The 18,176-nt window shown below is 44.0% G+C and overlaps 1 protein-coding gene across 1 annotated transcript in view; it reads left to right on the top strand.

Annotated features, from left to right (window-relative positions):
* The first annotated feature begins 887 nt into the window (after positions 1 to 887).
* RHOJ (ras homolog family member J) overlaps positions 888 to 18,176 on the top strand; it is a 61,435-nt gene continuing 44,146 nt past the window's right edge. The window contains exon 1 of the mRNA XM_066189006.1: positions 888 to 1,725. Coding sequence (XP_066045103.1) covers positions 1,548 to 1,725 — 178 coding nt within the window. The 5' untranslated portion in view covers positions 888 to 1,547. The remainder of the gene's footprint in view (positions 1,726 to 18,176) is intronic.

Raw genomic sequence — 18,176 nt, 5'->3', positions numbered from 1 at the left:
GGAAGCCTTTATCACCTGTGGAGTGCCAGCAGGGGGGTGCTTCCCCCTCTCAAAGCCTTCCAGCCTCGTGGAAGGGAAATGCAGCCAGCAGGATGTGCTGGGCTGCTGCGCTGGGGTTTGTGTCAATGTCTGGCTCATTTCTGCTGGAAATTGCAAAATCTTCCCTGTGCAAGGAGCAGGAAGTTTTTTTACCCTTCGTGTACACGTAGATTGTTGCGTATTTAGATGGGGAGAAGACTTAGGAGGCACGTGAAGCACCGGAACAAACCAGAGGAGGGGGCAGGAATCATTTAGTTCAAAGCTGTTTTTTCATAGACTGCTATACCTCCTATATATGGTTTTTTGGGGGTTTTGTTTATCTGTTTAATTTTTAAATTTCTCTTAACTCATAATTCGACTTTATTCTCTGTCTGTGCTTACATCTTTCCATTAGGAGGGGAAAATCTGTCTTTTTGGGGGGAAGGGGGATGAGAGGAAAGGCAAGAGAAACTTTCTGAGTGTGTGAACTGAAAAATCAGTTATTTATTCTTTACAGCAAACACTTTAAAGAGTTTTAAAGACAGAAAGTTGACATTATCTAGCCACTATTCCTCCTTCTCCACCTCCCCCTTTCCCAAACGGGAGAAAATACCTAAATGGGATCAGAAGAGGTCGTGTCTGGGATCAGCAGGAATCCCTGGGACAGGGGCAGAGCTCGCAGCCTAGCCACGCGCATCCAGCACTCCCGTATTCCATGTTCTCCCAAATCCTCCTTGCCGGTGCCGGCAGCCCGGGGAGCAGCTGGAACGCGGGATGGAGCAGAGAGCCTTAAAAACTTCATTCTGCAGGGGGACCTCTAGTGTTTTCCTTTCTCCATGTCCTGGCAGAGTTCCTCCAAAGTACAAATACACACAGAGCTCCCATTGTTTGCAGCCCTTCACAAGCCCACTGATCCTAATATGGAATTCAGCAGGAAACCCATGATTTCCTGACACACAGCAAGCTGGAGAAAGAAAGGAAAAACTCCATTAAAACCCTCCAGACTCTCCTCCATGTTAGAAGTGAAATGGAAAATGGAGTGGATTTAACAGGAATCCCTGGTTCCTGCGGCCAGGCTGGAGGAAGGGAGACGCGGATCGAAGCCGCAGGCTGCTGATGTTTTTTTGAAATCGCAATAAAGACTGAGAACGGCCGGGCAGGATGAGGATTTCCTGACTGGGACAAACGAAAAAGGACAGATCACCCTCTTCTTTCTTTCTTTTTTTTTTCTTTTTTTTTTCTTCTTTTTTCTTTAATGATACTCCTCTCTGTGTGTTTAATTTATTCACCTCGATGATTCTCTTGACTGATCTGGTAACTGTTAGAAGCGGCTGTGACAGCCTGGAAACATTAGTATGATTTCCTGAGTTTGAGATTTGCTGCTTTCCCCCCCCCCACCCCCCTACCCCCCATCCCCACCCCCCTCCTTCTCCAAACTCAGGAAAAGTCAATACAATCGCACTTCATTTTTCCTTCATGTGCACTTGGAAGTCCTGGGAGCAGCAGGAGCAGCGGCGGCAGCAGCAAGAATGAACTGCAAGGAGGAAAATGACAACTGCACTGACGGGAGCAGGAACACCACCAAGAAGATGCTGAAGTGCGTGGTGGTTGGGGATGGTGCAGTTGGGAAAACCTGTTTGCTGATGAGCTATGCCAATGACGCCTTCCCGGAGGAGTACGTCCCCACTGTGTTTGACCACTATGCAGGTAAGAAAGGGCTTTAAAAGAGATTTAATCGAGAGCTGCGGGACAGCCAGGTGGGAGGTGAAGGAAGCTCGAGGAGAGGACAGTTCAAAAGGGATGCATGGGTTACTTCTTGTCTGGGAATGTCATTCAGGCCTGGATGGCTGCCAGGCAGCTTAGATGGCAGCTCATAAAATTGGGGCAATGCGGGATTTATTCAGAGAACTTATTTGTTTGCTTCTGATCTTTGCCTTGGTTTTGGCAAATAAGAAGCTTTAGGGCTGCATTTAACACAGTCCGCCGTGTTTTGGGACAACAAACGTAATTCAGCCTCTATCACTTTGTCTTCTTGGTTAGTTTTTGAAGTTCTGAAGTTCTGAGCTTTGCAGTCTGCAGTTAGGAAGAAAATATATATATATATATATATATATACACGCTATCACAATCTTGTCCCTCTTGGCAAATGATGCATAAATTACAATATTTATATCCTACTTAAGGAATAATCTTTGAGAATACATCCAGTTTAAGGAGTGATCTTTGAGAAAACCAGCATCGTCTCTTTCCAAGCTGTCAGTATATATCAATATGTAACTCTCCTTTCAGAGACATTTGTTACTCCATCTATAAATAGATTTTCATAGTATAACTTGATGGTAGTGAAAAGCAGAAGAGGTGACTGCTTTGAATCCTTCATAGAAGAGGAATTTGTAGTATAAGAAAAAAACACAAACAAAATCAAGATTATCAATGATATTCACTGCATTGCTGTGCAGAACAGACCCACAGATTAAGTACAATGCTCACAGGCCTCTTTCTGTAGCAATTACTGACTTTATCCAGCTGTGTCCAAAGTTATCACACAGATGTTTCATAGGCTAAAACTGGTGTTCAAACATCTGCTTAAATGTTACTATCCCAAATTCTGCTGTTTTTCTTCTCACAGTGCTCCTTTGGCTTACAGGGGTTTTTTTTAATGGGATCCCTGACACACAGATACTAGAAGCACTGCAAAACTCATTGCTTATCTTGCAGCGGCAGTTGGAGTTTCCCTCATTCTCTCCCCACCTCCTTAAAAACTGAATTTTCATGGCGTGGCTTATCATAGATTTGGTATTCTGTAATGGGAAAAATCCCTGTTTGCATTCTGGCTCCGTGTCAGGTTTAGCAGATGAACTGGCCAAACAAAGCTGTGTAATTGCAGAATCTGATCCATGGAAATGTGAGGACCTTTTCCTCCACAAGAGTGGGCAGCGTCACTTCTAATGCGAGCAGCTCTCTCTTTTCTCTGCCCTTCCTACCAGATAGATTGAGTGATTACTTTAGAAAAACACATTTTCACAGACAAGATATAAGCCAGAATATTTCCTGTTGGAACTATGTGCTTCCATGAGCCAAAATCCCTAAGGGCTGCCTTGTGTTGCTACAGCACCCACTTTCCCGTGATAAATTCAGATCTGCTCATCCCTTACAAAATCTTGATCCCAGTACCCGCTGCCCTTGTCCCACTCTCCTCCATGCCCTGCAAATACTTCTGCCTACGGAAAAGCCTCCCAATAACTGGTGCCAGACCACATGGGCATCACCCTTGGTGGTTTTGGGGCGAGCCTGGGGGCACACACACGGGGCGGGGGCTGTGCACACACAAGGGCAGTGATGGCAGCCAGGCAGGCTGGCACCTGGTGGGGGCTCCACTCTGAGCTTCTCCTCCCTAACCAGCCACAGGTGGCTCGCAGGGACTTGTTTTGATTCCATTTCCTCTGTCAGAAGTGTTGGAAATTGCCAGTGGGCTCAAAAGTTACTGAGAGATATGAGGGCTGAAAGAAGGACGGGAAGATGAAGCAACATAATCCTGATTTCCTTGGGGTGAAAGGAGCATGCTGGCACCTTTAAATCAAGCCTCATTTTCAGGGGTTGAAGATTTAGCCTCTAAAATATCTCCAGCTATTTTTGTCTCTCTTCTAAACTACTATGGCACATAAATAAAAAAGTATTTTCAATGACAAAACTCATAAAGATAACGGGGAAAAAATAGCTCTGTATATTAACATGCTGCTCTGAGACAATCCCTGTCCAGCAGCAGTCGTCAAAACTAGCATTGATCACAAATGGAATTTCAGTTTTTTGAAGAATCCCATCTTTTATTAAACCAATTTCACTATAAAATTGCACACAGAATCAAGCAGTAGGAATTACTCCTAGAGCAGAGTGCTGGAAAAAAATCCCGCTCATAAAAATATTGCACGGCATAAAATATACCACAGCCTACTTAAAATACTGTGGGTATTGACTCAGCAAAGAACTCGCTTGGGGCAACCTTATCCCTGAGCTTAGAGTTTTCAGGAGCTTCCACTAGATTTTCCACATCCACTCGTGTGGCAGCCCGTGGTGAAGAGGAGAGGTGGCACAGCAGTATCATAGCCACAGAGGTACCACGAGCATGGTGACAGCACATGGGAAAGCTGCATACGTGGACAGATCCCGAAGGGTGTACGAGACTCTGGAAAATCACATTTGAATTTACCCCAGGGAACTGGTTTGTCTACCCCTGTCCTTGCCACTGCTGAAACCAACTGTTTCAGTTTTCCCAAACAAGCTGAGAACATCAGATTCAATGGTTCATTTCTGTGCTGGAAAAGCTCAAAAGCAATTAATTGCTGCAGATTTTTTTTTGCAAAGCTTCACTTTCCATGGAAGGTTTTCCACCCAGGTGTTGTTACAATCAGTGGTGGGTTAGCAAGGGCTTCCTCTTGCCTCACCAGGTCACAGCCTGGTTGTGACTCCCGGGGCATTTATCAATTCACTTCTTTCTAATGGAAAATGTAGGGGGTGGGGAGGGGAAGCATTAAAACCCAAGGATTCCAGTGGTGATCTCAGAACAGTTTCTCACTGCCGTGACTCCAGCAACTGTGGGGAGACAGTGATGCTCTCCAGCCCAGCTTTGGGAACAGCTCCAGCTGCACCAGTGCCGTGGCCAAGGCATTAACTGTTCATGGCCCTGAAGCACCAGCTCTGTGCACTTGTCCTGCTGCATCTCATCTCCTTAGCTCCTGCAGCTGAAGCAGGTGGATGTGGCCACAGGAGTGGTCCAGAGGAAGCAAACAGCTGAGTTCCTGCAGTATTACTTCTGCGCTGTGCTTATTCAGTGCCTTTCACATGAAAGAGCTTGAAACCGCTTTACCAAAGTTGTGCCCAACTTACATTTAAGAAAATCAAAGGCAGTAAGTGAACGTGACCCAGGGAAGGAGCAGATATTCCTGCAGATAACTCAGACAGCATTTGCAACTCATATGCAGCGGTGCCTGACACAAAAAGCTCTTAGTGGCTCACCACGTGTGCAGCGGTACTGTACAAAAGTCCAGACCAATTCTACACAGTACAAAAGTCCAGACCAGTTATTAGCTCCACACTAGTAATACTCTGAAACAGATTTCACCCGCAGTCCACAAAACCGAATTTCTTCAGGGCCTGTTGCCAGAGCTGGGATGTGACGGGTGTAGGGTAGGATCAGAGCAATGCCAGACAGATGGGGAGGACAAATTTGTTACTTGGATATGAAAATGGTTTCTTCCATTGGATGCAAGGAATTTTATGAGTCTGGTTATTTCTCAAGGCATTTTGAAGAGGTTTTGCTGGAGGCCAGAGCCCTGAGTAGGTTTCCTTGCTTTGGTGAATTTCCAAGTCCCTCACTGGAAGTGTTTTGCCACAAGGCAAATGGCTGTTTCTAGGGCAGGCTCACCAAAGTGCAATCCCAGGGACAAACAGGATATTACTGGCAATAACTGTAACAATAGGGACTGTTTGGATAGTGAGTAGATGCTTTAACATGCTGGTTCCACTCTGTCTTTTGAACATCAAATGCTGGTTTTCCGTGAGCAAAGGTCTCTCAGCCAGGGTGACTTGTATTGTGCCTAGCTGTGTGAGGTTACAAATGTTTATTCAGGGCTGAGGTTGGACCAGCAAAAACACTCAGTTCAACAACTAGCAGAATTGGTTTAATAGTACCAAATTTAGCTGGCTTGCTCTGTGAAACACAGAAGAAAAATGTGTGTTGTTACTTAGGAAGCCACTGAGCATCCCATTTTATATTCATGAAGCCTAAAAACACAGCAATTCTTAGCATGATATTTATTTGCCCTAAACTTTATATTCAAGCTTCCTGGAGAGGTGATGAATGCCCCAAGGCTGTCAGTGTTTAATAGACATTTGTATAATGCCCTGAATGATGTGCTGTGAGTTTTGGTCAGCCCTGAAATGGTTGAGCAGTTGGACTAGATGATCACTGTAGGCCCCATCCAACTGAAACTACTCTATTCCATTCTATTCTATTCCAAAAGTGCATTTCTTGTAAGTGAAAAAAACTAATCTCTCCATGCTTAAGGAGCAGTAACGTTGGCATGCAGCTAATTTTGCCTACTGTGCAGACAAGGGTGATTGGACTCATTAGATGGCTGAAGTCTGAGAGGAAGAGGGTTGTGAGTCTTAAATTCAACAGGTTCAGGCATAGTACAGAGATGAATACCATAAAAACAGCTTTAGGAGCCAAAGTTGCATCTTTGGTAAATGAGAGAGGTCAATCCCTCCAAAGGAGAACTGCAAAGCATCTGCAAAAAGTAGATGTGGTAAATATGCCCCTCCCTCCCCTCATGTGTCGGCACAAACTGGTGAACATTTATAAATAGTGAACCCATTTGAAAAAAATTAGCATTGGCATATGATCAGCTAATTAATAACATACAGAGTAGCTCAGCCCTGTCTGTGGCTCTGTAAATTAAAAGCAATATAGAAGAAGAGACATTACTTACTGTTAGGAGACACATTTTTTGTTCTTGAGTGATGATTCAACGTAATCTGACTTTGCACTGAAGTGGGCTGGAGCATCCCCAGGCTCACAGAGCACTGATCCCAACCTTGCTGGCCAGACAAGCAATGCAAGAAGGGAAAGTCTCCTGCTCTGGCATTTTTAGTAGCATAGAAGCACTGTTACTGATCTTGCCCAGAGCAGGCAGCTTGTGCCTGAGCACATCCACAAATCTATTGTATCCTGCCTGTATGCCACAGCACTGATCCAAATCCCTGTTCCGCGTGTCCTCCCATAAAAGAAAGGAGTTGGAAGTGGGCTATCAGTGATCCTGAGGCTGCGCATGGCCTGTTGCTCTCTGTCCTGGGGCGGGCAGGAGCACCCAGGGGAGACAGGCCAGGCCCCAGGCAGCTCTGCCTTGCAGCCTCTCCCCAAGGAGCAGGGAACACCAGCCAACACATGACAGAAACCAAATGGGAGCCCTAACATCCCAAATTTCTCCAGATACAGGCACAAGAGCGCATCTGTCCACACTTTCGGTGTGCTAGCCATTTTTCATTGATTGCTTAGACACGCTGGTATCAACCCATCCCTGCTTGCCACAGTGTGTAAGTGATAACTTTAACCCCAAGACCATCACTTTTTTTTTCCCCCTGCTGAAACTCTGACAGGAAGAGACTGCCCAAGTAGATCTGCAATTTCTGCACGGGTGCTGCCGTGGGAGTCTTCACACTGCCACATTCTTGAGACAGTTGTCTCCTATAAACAGTCTTGGTAGCACATTAGAGAAACTCTTCATACCATGTTTGGGGTCATTAAACTCAAATAGATATAAATAGCGCTGAAAGAGAGCTGTGATGTTTATTTGCATGGATATTTGCAGTGGGTTTTTTTTTCCTTTTAATGTTCATCCAATTTTGATCACACAGATTTGAACTTTATCCTTGAGACAAGAAAGCATTGGCTCTTTTAAGATCTGGCTCTTTAATGTGGCAGCCACTGAACAGATATGTTCATTTTGCCTCTCAGGAGCTGGAGAGACTTCTCTGCCAATCTTCCTGGTACCATCCAGGGAGATATTTTTTACTGGGACCAGGGATCTCAATAAAACATTCAAGGTATGACAACACAACAGAAACACACCAGTTCAATTCAAACGTTTTCATGGCTGGATTTTTTGAAGATGAATTTTACAGAACCACTAATTCTCAGTCTCCCCACAGAAGGTTTAATTCTGTCCTGAGTCACACCAGTCAGAGGTGGTGTAGTGATCCTCAGGCTTTCTCACATCCAGGAAGCCTGGACAGTATTTTTCCCGAAAAGATGCCTTTGGCCTGACTCACCACGGTTATTCCACACTCATTTGGGAGGCTCCACATACACCCCCAAGCATCTTAGGGACTTTTCCTTCTGAAGGTGTTTTCAGTATGAAAAGACCCGAGATAACTATCGCTGCTATCTCTTCCTCACACACATCCCTGTATTGTCCTACTGCTGCACAATCCACTTGAAGCCCATGGAGACAGAGGTGTGTGCTTTGGGTTTCTGTTTCTCAGGGCAGATGGTTTCTGCTGTAGTGCTCTGAGTGCTGTGGTGGTGACAAAGTGCCCACTGTCCCCTGCTCCTACAGCTGTGAGTGGGGATGAACCTGCAGCACCTGAGCTGCTTCTTACCTTTGCCTCTGGCTGTGTTATGCAGCTTCTCTTAGTACTGCTGCCACTCCTGGTTTGGTTTTGCTTTGACTTTATGCTCCAGAGAGGCCCAGGAGAGCTCTGCACCAAACCCACACGCACCAGCATCTCGCTGGTGGGGCAGGACTCAGCTGACAGCCCAGGAGCTGCAGCAGCCCAACAGAGAGATTTCTCCAGCCCATGGCAGCAGCCAGTGGAAGTCCTTGTGCTTCAAGCACAGCAGGGGACAACACTGCACCATGAATGACATTGGCAGGCTGAAAACTGGGTGTAAAGAATAAGCAAACTACACAAAGTAGTAGTAAGTGCATATCACGACGGATAGTGCCAGGAATTAGAGGAGTAGATGGAGCAGTCATGTTGCTTTATCCAGACTTATCCAGCCTAAATTCCACCTAAGCCCCACTGTCTACTCTTTTGTATTAGAAATGTGGTGCTTGAAGGGCAAGAGGAATCACAGAGAATACTAAACAAGGAGTTAGACCATTTGAATGTGTGTTGTTGGGTTGGATGTAGAGTGATTTTTCTTAAGGTCAGCCACAGGCCTGAGGGAATGGATTGGAAAGATGGAAAAGTCAAATGGCTTAAAAAGAAATATTTCTTTGCATGGTATGTGATTAATCCAGGGAACTTATCGCTTTTATAAGAGTTCTTGAGGACAACATTTCAACAAGGTTTGCGAAAAAAGGGGGTCGAACCATGTATTGGGGAGATTGAGTGCTATCGTAAGCTAACGAAAAAGACTTCTGCAAGAAATGAGCCGGCACAACCTTGGTTTAGAGTTCAGGACAACACTTAAATTGGTCTAGTGAATGGCAAATTATCTTAAAGCTGCTCACTGATATGTCAGAGATAAAGACACCAAGCTTGAGTTTGGCCCAACCTAGCACCTCGTGCCCAGGGCTTTAGAAAATAACTTTTTGATATTTGAATGGGCAAACGGATCTTGAAATTTTGCTTACCTAGAAATGGGCTGCTGCAAAGACACACAAAGGGATTTGAAAAAATGACCCTTTTCTTCTTCACTACTCCAAGATAGTCAGGCCTAGTCTTGTCTCCCCTTGTCATCTGCTTAGCATTGCAGGAGGTGACATCAGCTGAGAACACCAGAACTGAAACTGTGGCCTCTGGCCCTTGAAGGACAATCTCTACAGCTTGAACTCAATCACATCCACTATCTCAAAATCAATAATTGACTCAACACATGTGGCCAAGCAACCCACAAGAGGGGACAAAGCCATTTTATGGGCAGTTCCAGACCAGGCAGCCAAGCAGATGCTTCACAGCAGACTTCCGCATGTAGGAAAGAAAAGCAAAAATTTAGCAAAGAAGTCTAAGAAACCAAATTCCTTGACATGTAAAAACTTTGTTTCTGCCAGACGTGGTAGCGTTTTCACTAAGTCATCATTGCAGTGGCTTAGTTACTGGTCAAGTCAAAGCTAAATACCTCCATTAAAAGTTGCTTCTCATTTTTTGCTCTCTTGATAAAGTTGATACTTTGATGTCTGCACTAGTGATACACATCGTGGCTACTCTGCATCACTGAGTAGATTTTGCCGTGCAGGCAGTGCCTTTCCCATGTTCTAACTTTCCAGTTGTTATGGCCAGACCTATTGACATCATGGAAATGGCCAGGGATGAGGAAGAGCAAACATGTTTCCTTCAATTGTTCTGCTCAGACAAAGTCATTAAACAGTAATGACATCTCCTGTCAAATTATTATTTATCTTTGCAATGAAAAAATACAAGTTATTCTATTTCTCATCTGCTTTGAAGTGTGACCATTCGCCATTCTCCACTTATGTTGTCCTTATACCTTGAGCTATGGGTCTTCCACCTAAGTCAGGGAATATGTTACTAAAGAATGAAAGTTTTATGAATGTTTACAATGTCACCCAATGTTTTATGCCAAGGGGGAGTTAATGAATGAATTCTAAACAGGATTATTGAACTAGTATTCATCTCCCTTTTTTCCCCAAATAATATCTGGGAAAATGAGTTTTAAAGTAGTGTCTAATATTTTAAAAATTACAAAAATGTTGTTTAACTTTGTTTAATATCTAGCATCGTTTGACTTCAAAATGAGAGATCTCTCCCCTTCATAGAATTAAGACCAAGATCAAAACCCTCTTCTTAAATGGGAATTCATATGTGAGGCAAGATGGCTTGGAAGAGTCCTGGGGGACATGGTCATTTGCTGGGAGTTGTTGTCCCCTAGCCAGTCCTCATATCCATAGTGGTGTTTGGGTTGCCAGGGAAAGGGAAGGCAGGAATGACCATGACAGGCTATTTTTTCAGCTAACACAGTTCTCCAGATTCAGTGTGTGTCCAGGGGAGCAGAAAGCCAGCAGTAGGGTTGCCCCAGGGTTGCCTTTTTACCTCGGGAACTGGCACAGCAACGAATCCATAAATACGCCAACCACCCTCAGGGGAAGAAGAGGCTGGAAAAAAACTTTCACTGACAGGAGGAGCACTGGGGAAAAAAGAAAAAAGCAAAACTCCCAAAGGAAGAAGATGGACAGCTGTAAAAATATTCCCAAGCACAGTGGCACGGGAGGCACAGTCAGGAGGGTGATGGCATTGGAGCAAGAGGGAAAAAGCAGCACAGTGCTGTACCAACATCCTCACTCCTGGTTCAGGACAGTGTGGAACTGTCTCGTGGAGACAGCAATCCCAGGGATGAGCACAGGAGACAGCACTTAGGCACCTGAGAGGGTTAAAGAGGGCTGTGCAGAGGGGCTGGACAGAAAGGTCCTGCCACAGTGCAGGAGGATGCCTGAGATGACTCACTGAAACTGCTTTCCAACCCCTGCAAACAGAGGCCACGTCTCTTTCTAAAGACTCTCTGGCACTGACTCCAGCTACAGCTTTGAAGTAATGGCATTAACAGTATCTGCTCATGCTTGGCTTTCTGTAGACTTTAAGGAAAAGCACAGCTTCAGCAATGGGTGGGAAAACATACATGTTCAAACATAACATTAATTTCTATCCCCTGGGAGATGGGACCAAAAGAGCATCTATTTGCAATAATATGCTGCTTTGCTGAGAACAGACTTAAAGGAAAATCCCATAAGGTTGGAAAATGTGTTTTAAGTTCACAAACTGTCTCATGCTCCGTCTTCAGAGCTGGCAGCCATCCAGGTCCTGTGTCCTCACAGGCCAGACCCTCCCCATTTAGGACACACATGGTTTCTGAGCAATCCCCCCAGCTCCATGTCAGAACTGGAGTCCTCCAATAACTAGGCATAAAGTCAACATCTATGTCTAATTTTGGGAGCCCAGTTACTGAAGTCCCTGGCCACGAGCAGCAGAAATGCAGAGACTTGATTTTTTATTTAAAAGTTAAGGCATTTCCACCAGGGAATCTGAGCTCTGGCACAAACTCACACTGAAAATGCCTCCTGAGGCCATCTATTTATGCTCTCTATGTCAAGCAATGGTTTGTGGCAGTAATGCCCAGGACTTCATGTTGTCCATTCCAGCTGGGACAAGAGCACTGCCAGTGACACTTTGGGCTGTATAATCCTGCTCCCCAAATGGCTCCACGTGGGCACACAAAGTTCACCGAGGGCTCATGGTGGATCTACGTCTAAATCACAGAATAGCTCTAGAGAGCTGCTTTGAAACTGCATCTTTATTTTTTGTTTAGTTATAGCTACACATAAACTTTTTCAGCTGTGTCAAGAACACAAAGGAGACTGTAGAATTCCTTGTAGTTTCTGTCTAGTTTGAGCCCATTTTTGCTCCTTGAAAACTTGCCATCAAAATTTTCAACAAAAGCATGAACACCTTCTAGGAGGCTATTAGGATGCTGTTATTTAAGCTCCTAGAAATACTCTTTACCTCCACAGTACAGTTCTGCTTTGTTGGGGTAGCCAGTAATGTAACCAGTGAATTGCAAAAATCCAGCACAGCTCCCTTCATCTCATTACCTTCTAGTTGCTGCTCAGGATATTTTAAGCCTGTTCCAGGAATACAAGGGAGCAGCAGCTCTCATTAAAAAAAAAAAAAAAAAAAATATGTGAAGCACAGCTTTAAGAAAGTAATTTTCCAGGAATATCAGCCATGAAAACAGGATCAATCTCAACATTTAAAGAGGAGTTCATACTCAAAATAATTCAGCTAATCTGCCAGAAACCAAGCCTTATGGATGAAGTCCAAATTAGCTGAGCCAGTTCATGATATCATTAATGTGGAGGATTTTCCTTGCCACGCATAGAAATAGTCTCTCATGGGTTGTGCCACTTGAAGATCTGCTGGGCATTTACCTAAACCATTTGGTTTGGTTCAAGTCCAGAGGGGAGAGGTTTCTGTGGTTCTCTTATTGAAATATTTTAGAGTGTTAAATTCATTTTCTCCCTCGAGTGTCCCTCACGGGAAACTGCTAAAATGGTGAAATAATTCATTCTTCCATTATTTGAATCACATTGCCCAATTTATTTCCTTTCCTGTAAAGAGCTCCTTGTAGCAATACCATAAGTCTCTCCTGATGCTACCAAGGAAGGAAGAAGCAACAGGGAGTGTGAATACAAAATGAGGTCCCAAATCTGAAGTAATGTTTGACAAAGGAAATCTGTGCCAAGATAATGGGGGAACAGCAATAACTTGTGATCTCTCCATATGGTGCTCCCAACTGGGTTTCTCTCCCCCTGCCTTCTATTTAAACGCATGATTGTGAGAGATTAGGAAAAGAAAAATAATAATACAAGTCTTGCAACGATTCTGCAAGGAAAACAGTATTTTGAGACTATGTCCAACAGGGTGGAAAATCCTGAAGACACAGGGGAGTCATGTCCCTGGCCAAATGCACTCACTGGAGGTCTTGGTGAGGTGCATAAGACAATTCTTACAAAAAACCTCCTGACTAGAAAGCACCTCGTACTTTCCATCACATAAAGTCTTTCCAGGTCCTGATCTCCTTTCTGCTTCTCCCTCCAGCTTTCAGAATGAGTAGCCACATTTCCTTTTCTTGGTTATTTTTTTCCACTCTGCTTTTTTTTTCTCCTGAGCAGGGTCTTTCCACCTGAAACGTTAAAGAAAAAGAAAGATACATTGTCTTCCCAAAGCTCTCCTGGGTACAGCATAGGTCATGGAGCTGGCCAGAACCAGATATGGATCCTGCAGAGCCACCTCTGAGCCAGCTGGGTCCAAAACCAAACCACAGACATTGCACACATAGCGACTGCCCCACATGCCCTGGGTGATAATTATTACCAGGTGTCTCTTCTGATTCCCTCGCACACTGCCAAGCTGGCCATGGCCAAGGGCATGAGAGCAGATGTTCTTCCTCCTGACAGATGTCAGCTCTGCCCCATGGAAAATGTCATCTGAGATGAGTGAGAACCAGCAAGCAGCCAGGCAGGGCTTTGCAGGGTGGTGGTGGGACCACCCCACGGTGACCAGCTGTCCCTTCCAGCAGCCACCTCTTTCCTGGCAAACCCCTGCCACAGCATTCCATAAAAATGTTATCTCAGCATTGCCTCTTGTGAGTAAGCTAGAGAAGGTCAAACGAGCCAAGGAGATGCATGAGAACCCAAAAATGCCCAAGTAGAAAGGAGAGAAGAAGTGGGTAAGTGTGGGAATGAAATGTACATCTTCAGAGGATGGAGGGGAAAGGTATATTTAAGAGCAGACAGTCCAGAAGAGGTCCATAAAACACAAAACAAGTGATTTGTAACTGTGTTTTGGGGGATGTGACTCATAGTTTTGAAGTTTTGGGGTTAGCAAAAGTTCTGGCCAGAGCATTTTCATAAACTGTCCCACCAAGAGAAAATGCTGATTCACGAAAGCTGAAGCATTTTTTAAATACTTGAAAGGACAAATTCTTGAGGTCCAGGGCCCCCTGGTTATTTCTGACAGTGCAGCAAAAAAGGCCCAAATTGAAAACATAATATCTGAAGGTTTTGTTTTCATTCCATTGTAAAATGAAAACAAATTGTAAAACCTCAGAAGTTGTTGCAAAGCTGAATTATCATCCCCCTGGCCAGTTCTAGTTGGTTGCTGTTATTATCCTTTTTACAGTTACTGTATTGCAGTCATTATTATCCAAGGGCAGGTTTCCTCCAAATGAAATATTTGTGTAGCAGAGACAAAAATTTCCAAGGAAAATTCTTCAAATAGCATGAGTTCAGGTGTGGTTTTGACTCTCTCAATAAGAAGAGCTGCAGTGGCTGCAGGGAGAGGTTGGCAGTCCTCACAAGCCTTGGCAAACCTGATGGCACAACCAGGCAAGTGCTTAGGAGAAGGGAAAACAGTCTTTGAGCTGTGTTGCTCATTGTGTCTTCACTCTCTCTGGTACAGGCTGCTGCAGAGGGGTTTTTTTTCTTTTCTCTTTTGATGACTTATGTCATCACATAAATATCCAATAAATCCAAATTTCTTATTTATAAGATGATATATGTTTGATTCTCAGAAGAAGAGAGTTACCCCAAACACTCTCAAAGGTTTTCAAGGGCTATCTTCCCTCTGCCAGACACAATCTTGCTCCAGTGAGTGGTCCCCAAAGTTAGTGACACTGGAACAAGGACTTAGCTGTGATGCCCAGTGGACATGGAGGGAGGCGTCTGTGTCTACATTCTAGACATGCTGGTTGTAAATTAGGGAGGAAATATAAAGTAAAGGACCTGAGAGCTCATTCTGCATTCATTTAGGAAGAACACCATTATAGTTGGGGGAGTTGGGTTCTGTACAATCAGTTCAGTTGAAATTCAGCCTACATTCCCATTTCTGTCACATCACCTCCAGGATCCCTCCCATATATCTGCATTTCTGTTGTCTGTCATGTTAACAAACCAAGGCACTGCTGTTTGATAGGAGGGATTCATTCCATAAGCCTGGAGCTAAAACAGCCAGTCCTCCCCAGGAGCTTCTCCAGGGAGGGCTCAAAATCCTGTCATAAGTATAAATTACATCTGACCTAAGGAAGTTCATCTGAGGTGTCTGAGGACCACTGAATTTCAGATTTCCTATATGGGCAACTCTTTTGAATGTGTTCCTGCTGTGAGCTGTCAGGCAAGAAATAAAACAGGGACAACAGAAGTAGTGAGAAGTCACTACTGACAGTGCCTAATGGATTTTATTCATTAAAAGAGCTGGAAGCACAACCTGAAAGAGACTGGTTTCCTTTCCCAGTCAGCGTGGTGGGTGTGGGTGACTAAAATTAGATATAGCCTCTATTAGTTGTAAATATTTATGCCTGTTGCCATAATAAATGGCTTTTAGTCTGATGATCTTCGGTGTGAAGAAACTGTGGTAAATACATTTTCAGATCAAAAAGGGAAGAAGCAATAGATTTTTTTAAGCAATTCTTTTCAAGGCTGGCTGTGCTCACACAAGACTTGGGTTCATCTGGTTTTGGAAGGCTCGCAGAGGTGGGGCCAAGCAAATCTAAGTCAGGAAACTCTTGAAGTGAAGGAATGCATGACACATGATAAAAAGGCAAGTAGATGAGCGAAATAAGAAAAAGAAGCAGGTATTTTCATTAATGCAATTCTGTGCAAAATTCTAAGCTCCCAAGGAATCAGAATAAAGATATTTATGACACATAGTAGATAATTTCTCAAGAAGGAAGTATCAATTTTTCCCTTACATATTTACAGAACATGCAGGGAAATGTTCATATATTAATAATTCTATGCTTTATTTTTGTCAAGGAATTAGATTACAAAGAAACCATCTGTTTGGGGATTTTTCCCTGCAGTTCGTTCTTTGTTGTATCAATTTTTATAAACAATTAGAGAAGTACCTATAGTTTCCATTTCAGGGAATTTTTCCCAAAATCTTGCTAAGCAAAGACAGCAGTTCCAATGTCCCCCTCTATTTCACAGATGCAACCTCTGTTAGTTACAGGGCTCATCAATGACCTTTATTTCTCTCCACGTTTTGTAATTATCAAAGGAGTAACAGGCTGATCAGCAGGGGAATTCAGATGTCATTTCTCCAATCCTGGGAAATCTCCCATGTACCTGCTCAGAGAAAAGCAACCCCACCAAAATCCTGGTACGGGCCAGAGTTCACCAGCAACAATAGGAGAGGACAGTAACAGGAACCAGAAAGTCAGGGCAGATCAGGCAAAATAAACACCAACTTCAAAAAATGTGCAGATACCAGAAGGAAACTGGGCTTTGGCATTCATACTGTACAATGGAGTCCTTCCCAGGGTGGAAAAATATGTAGTTGGCTGGAAAAGTTTTCTCTCTTGCCTGCACACCTCAGGCCATGGCCAGATGTGAGAGGATGAAAAACATATCTTGTGTCTTATGGAAAATTAGGTCAGGGTTTTTGAAGCCACCTTGTAGGCCTGGAGATCCTGTTCAAATTCAACTTGGAAGCAGGCATTTTGGTCTCCTTGGGAAATCCTCCCCTCATTTTGACTTCCAAGATGTTCAAATCCCCTCATTCATCTTCCTGAGCTGCTGAAGGTTCCCAGCTCCTCCATGGCCAAGAGTCCTGTCACAGACATCAGGGTCTTCCCTGCAGGCCACCAGCAAGCCCACCCTCAGCACCCACTGCATTCGTTTATAGAATGACTTATTTGGTTGGCCATTAAACCCTTGGCTGTGGAAATACAAATTCTCACTCGAAGAATCAGTATCAGAGACTTTGGGAGCTGTAGCAGAGGATGTTTGACATCACAATTTCTCCAATCACCCAGTTGGAGGGAAGGCCACAAATTCCCTTAGTTCAGCGAAAATACAGAGTAACTGGGAGATGATCACTGGCACAGGGAGTGCAATGGATACACTCCAGATGTCTCTTTAGCATCTGCTGGGATTTATATTCACCCATTGGCAGATGGGAAACCTCAGTTCTGGGGGAAAAAAAGTGTCTATGGGCTGAGTTTATAGTAAGGTAGCCAAGACTAGAACTTCTAGTGGTTTGTTTGTCATCTGGCTATTTCTAGAAATACCTCCCTCTGCCCTCTTGGACACCAGGATGTGTATTTCCCAGACTTGTAGCTGTCTTAAAAGAAAACAGATCTTATACCAGGAAGAAGTGAGACTGTGGAGATCAATATGTCTGAAGGAACAGGGGTGGGAAAAACTCCAGAGAAAAATGTTCAGGAGAGAAAGCATATTTGCTGGAAAAAACCTCTGCAGTTTTCCATCAACCACGCAGCCTTGGGTGAAAAAAGAGCTTTTTTGGAGTGAGCAAACATAGGCAAACTTGCCAACACAGGTTAAAGGATGTGGTCCCGGGTTCAAAAGGATACAGCCCTTGTTTCACCTTGTAATTACAAAGTGAACAGAAGGTTATGAGGATGAAATTATTCATAGAATTGAGTTAATGTGTCCCTGGTGCATTCCTGTGATTACAAGAAGATATCATTTTTCCATAACTCACCCCCAGCTTACTTTAGCCCTGGTTTTCTGGACACCAATCCATTACTGACCAGGTAGACATAACCTGAGGAGTGTCTGACTTCCTCCATCCCTTTGTTGAATGCCAGGGAGCCCACTCAGACACCCCAGGCTGCCTTATGAACATACCAGCAACAATTTAGCATTTTAACTGAAGGGGATGGGCTTGTAGAGCTGTATAGGGGTACAATTCCTGACATTTTTCTCATCCTAATTTCTCCAGAACATCTCAGCAGTGGTCAATCCATTTTTTATTTAGGAATCTGCTCCTAACTCAAAGTCCAGACATCCTGTGTGTACAAAGGAATGCTGCTGTTCCGAGAGGGCAGAGATTTTTGAGAAACCCCTTTGTTTTGAAATCCTCTTAAAACCAAACCAAACCAGTTTCTTAGTGGTCCTCAGTGGTGCGCTATAAACAAGATTTAATTCTCATATCTTTGCCATTTGCTCACTGCTTTCCCCTCTGAAATGGCACCAGCTGGCCATTATTACTTCACACTCTGGAGGGTTCAAATGTTCATGAGCTCTCTGATTCTGGGAGCTCTCATTACCAAGAGCAAGAAAGGTTTCTGGGCTGTTTGGTCAAAAAACACACTTCATATATGAGCACGGCATAATAATGCA

This window comes from Chamaea fasciata, unplaced genomic scaffold, assembly GCF_029207755.1.
Source record: "Chamaea fasciata isolate MVZ Bird 193981 ecotype frontalis unplaced genomic scaffold, bChaFas1.0.hap1 SCAF_7, whole genome shotgun sequence".
NCBI classification, from domain to species: Eukaryota; Metazoa; Chordata; class Aves; order Passeriformes; family Sylviidae; genus Chamaea; species Chamaea fasciata.
The sequence above is the reverse complement of the archived record's forward strand: the minus strand, read 5'-3'. Positions and strand labels throughout refer to the sequence as shown.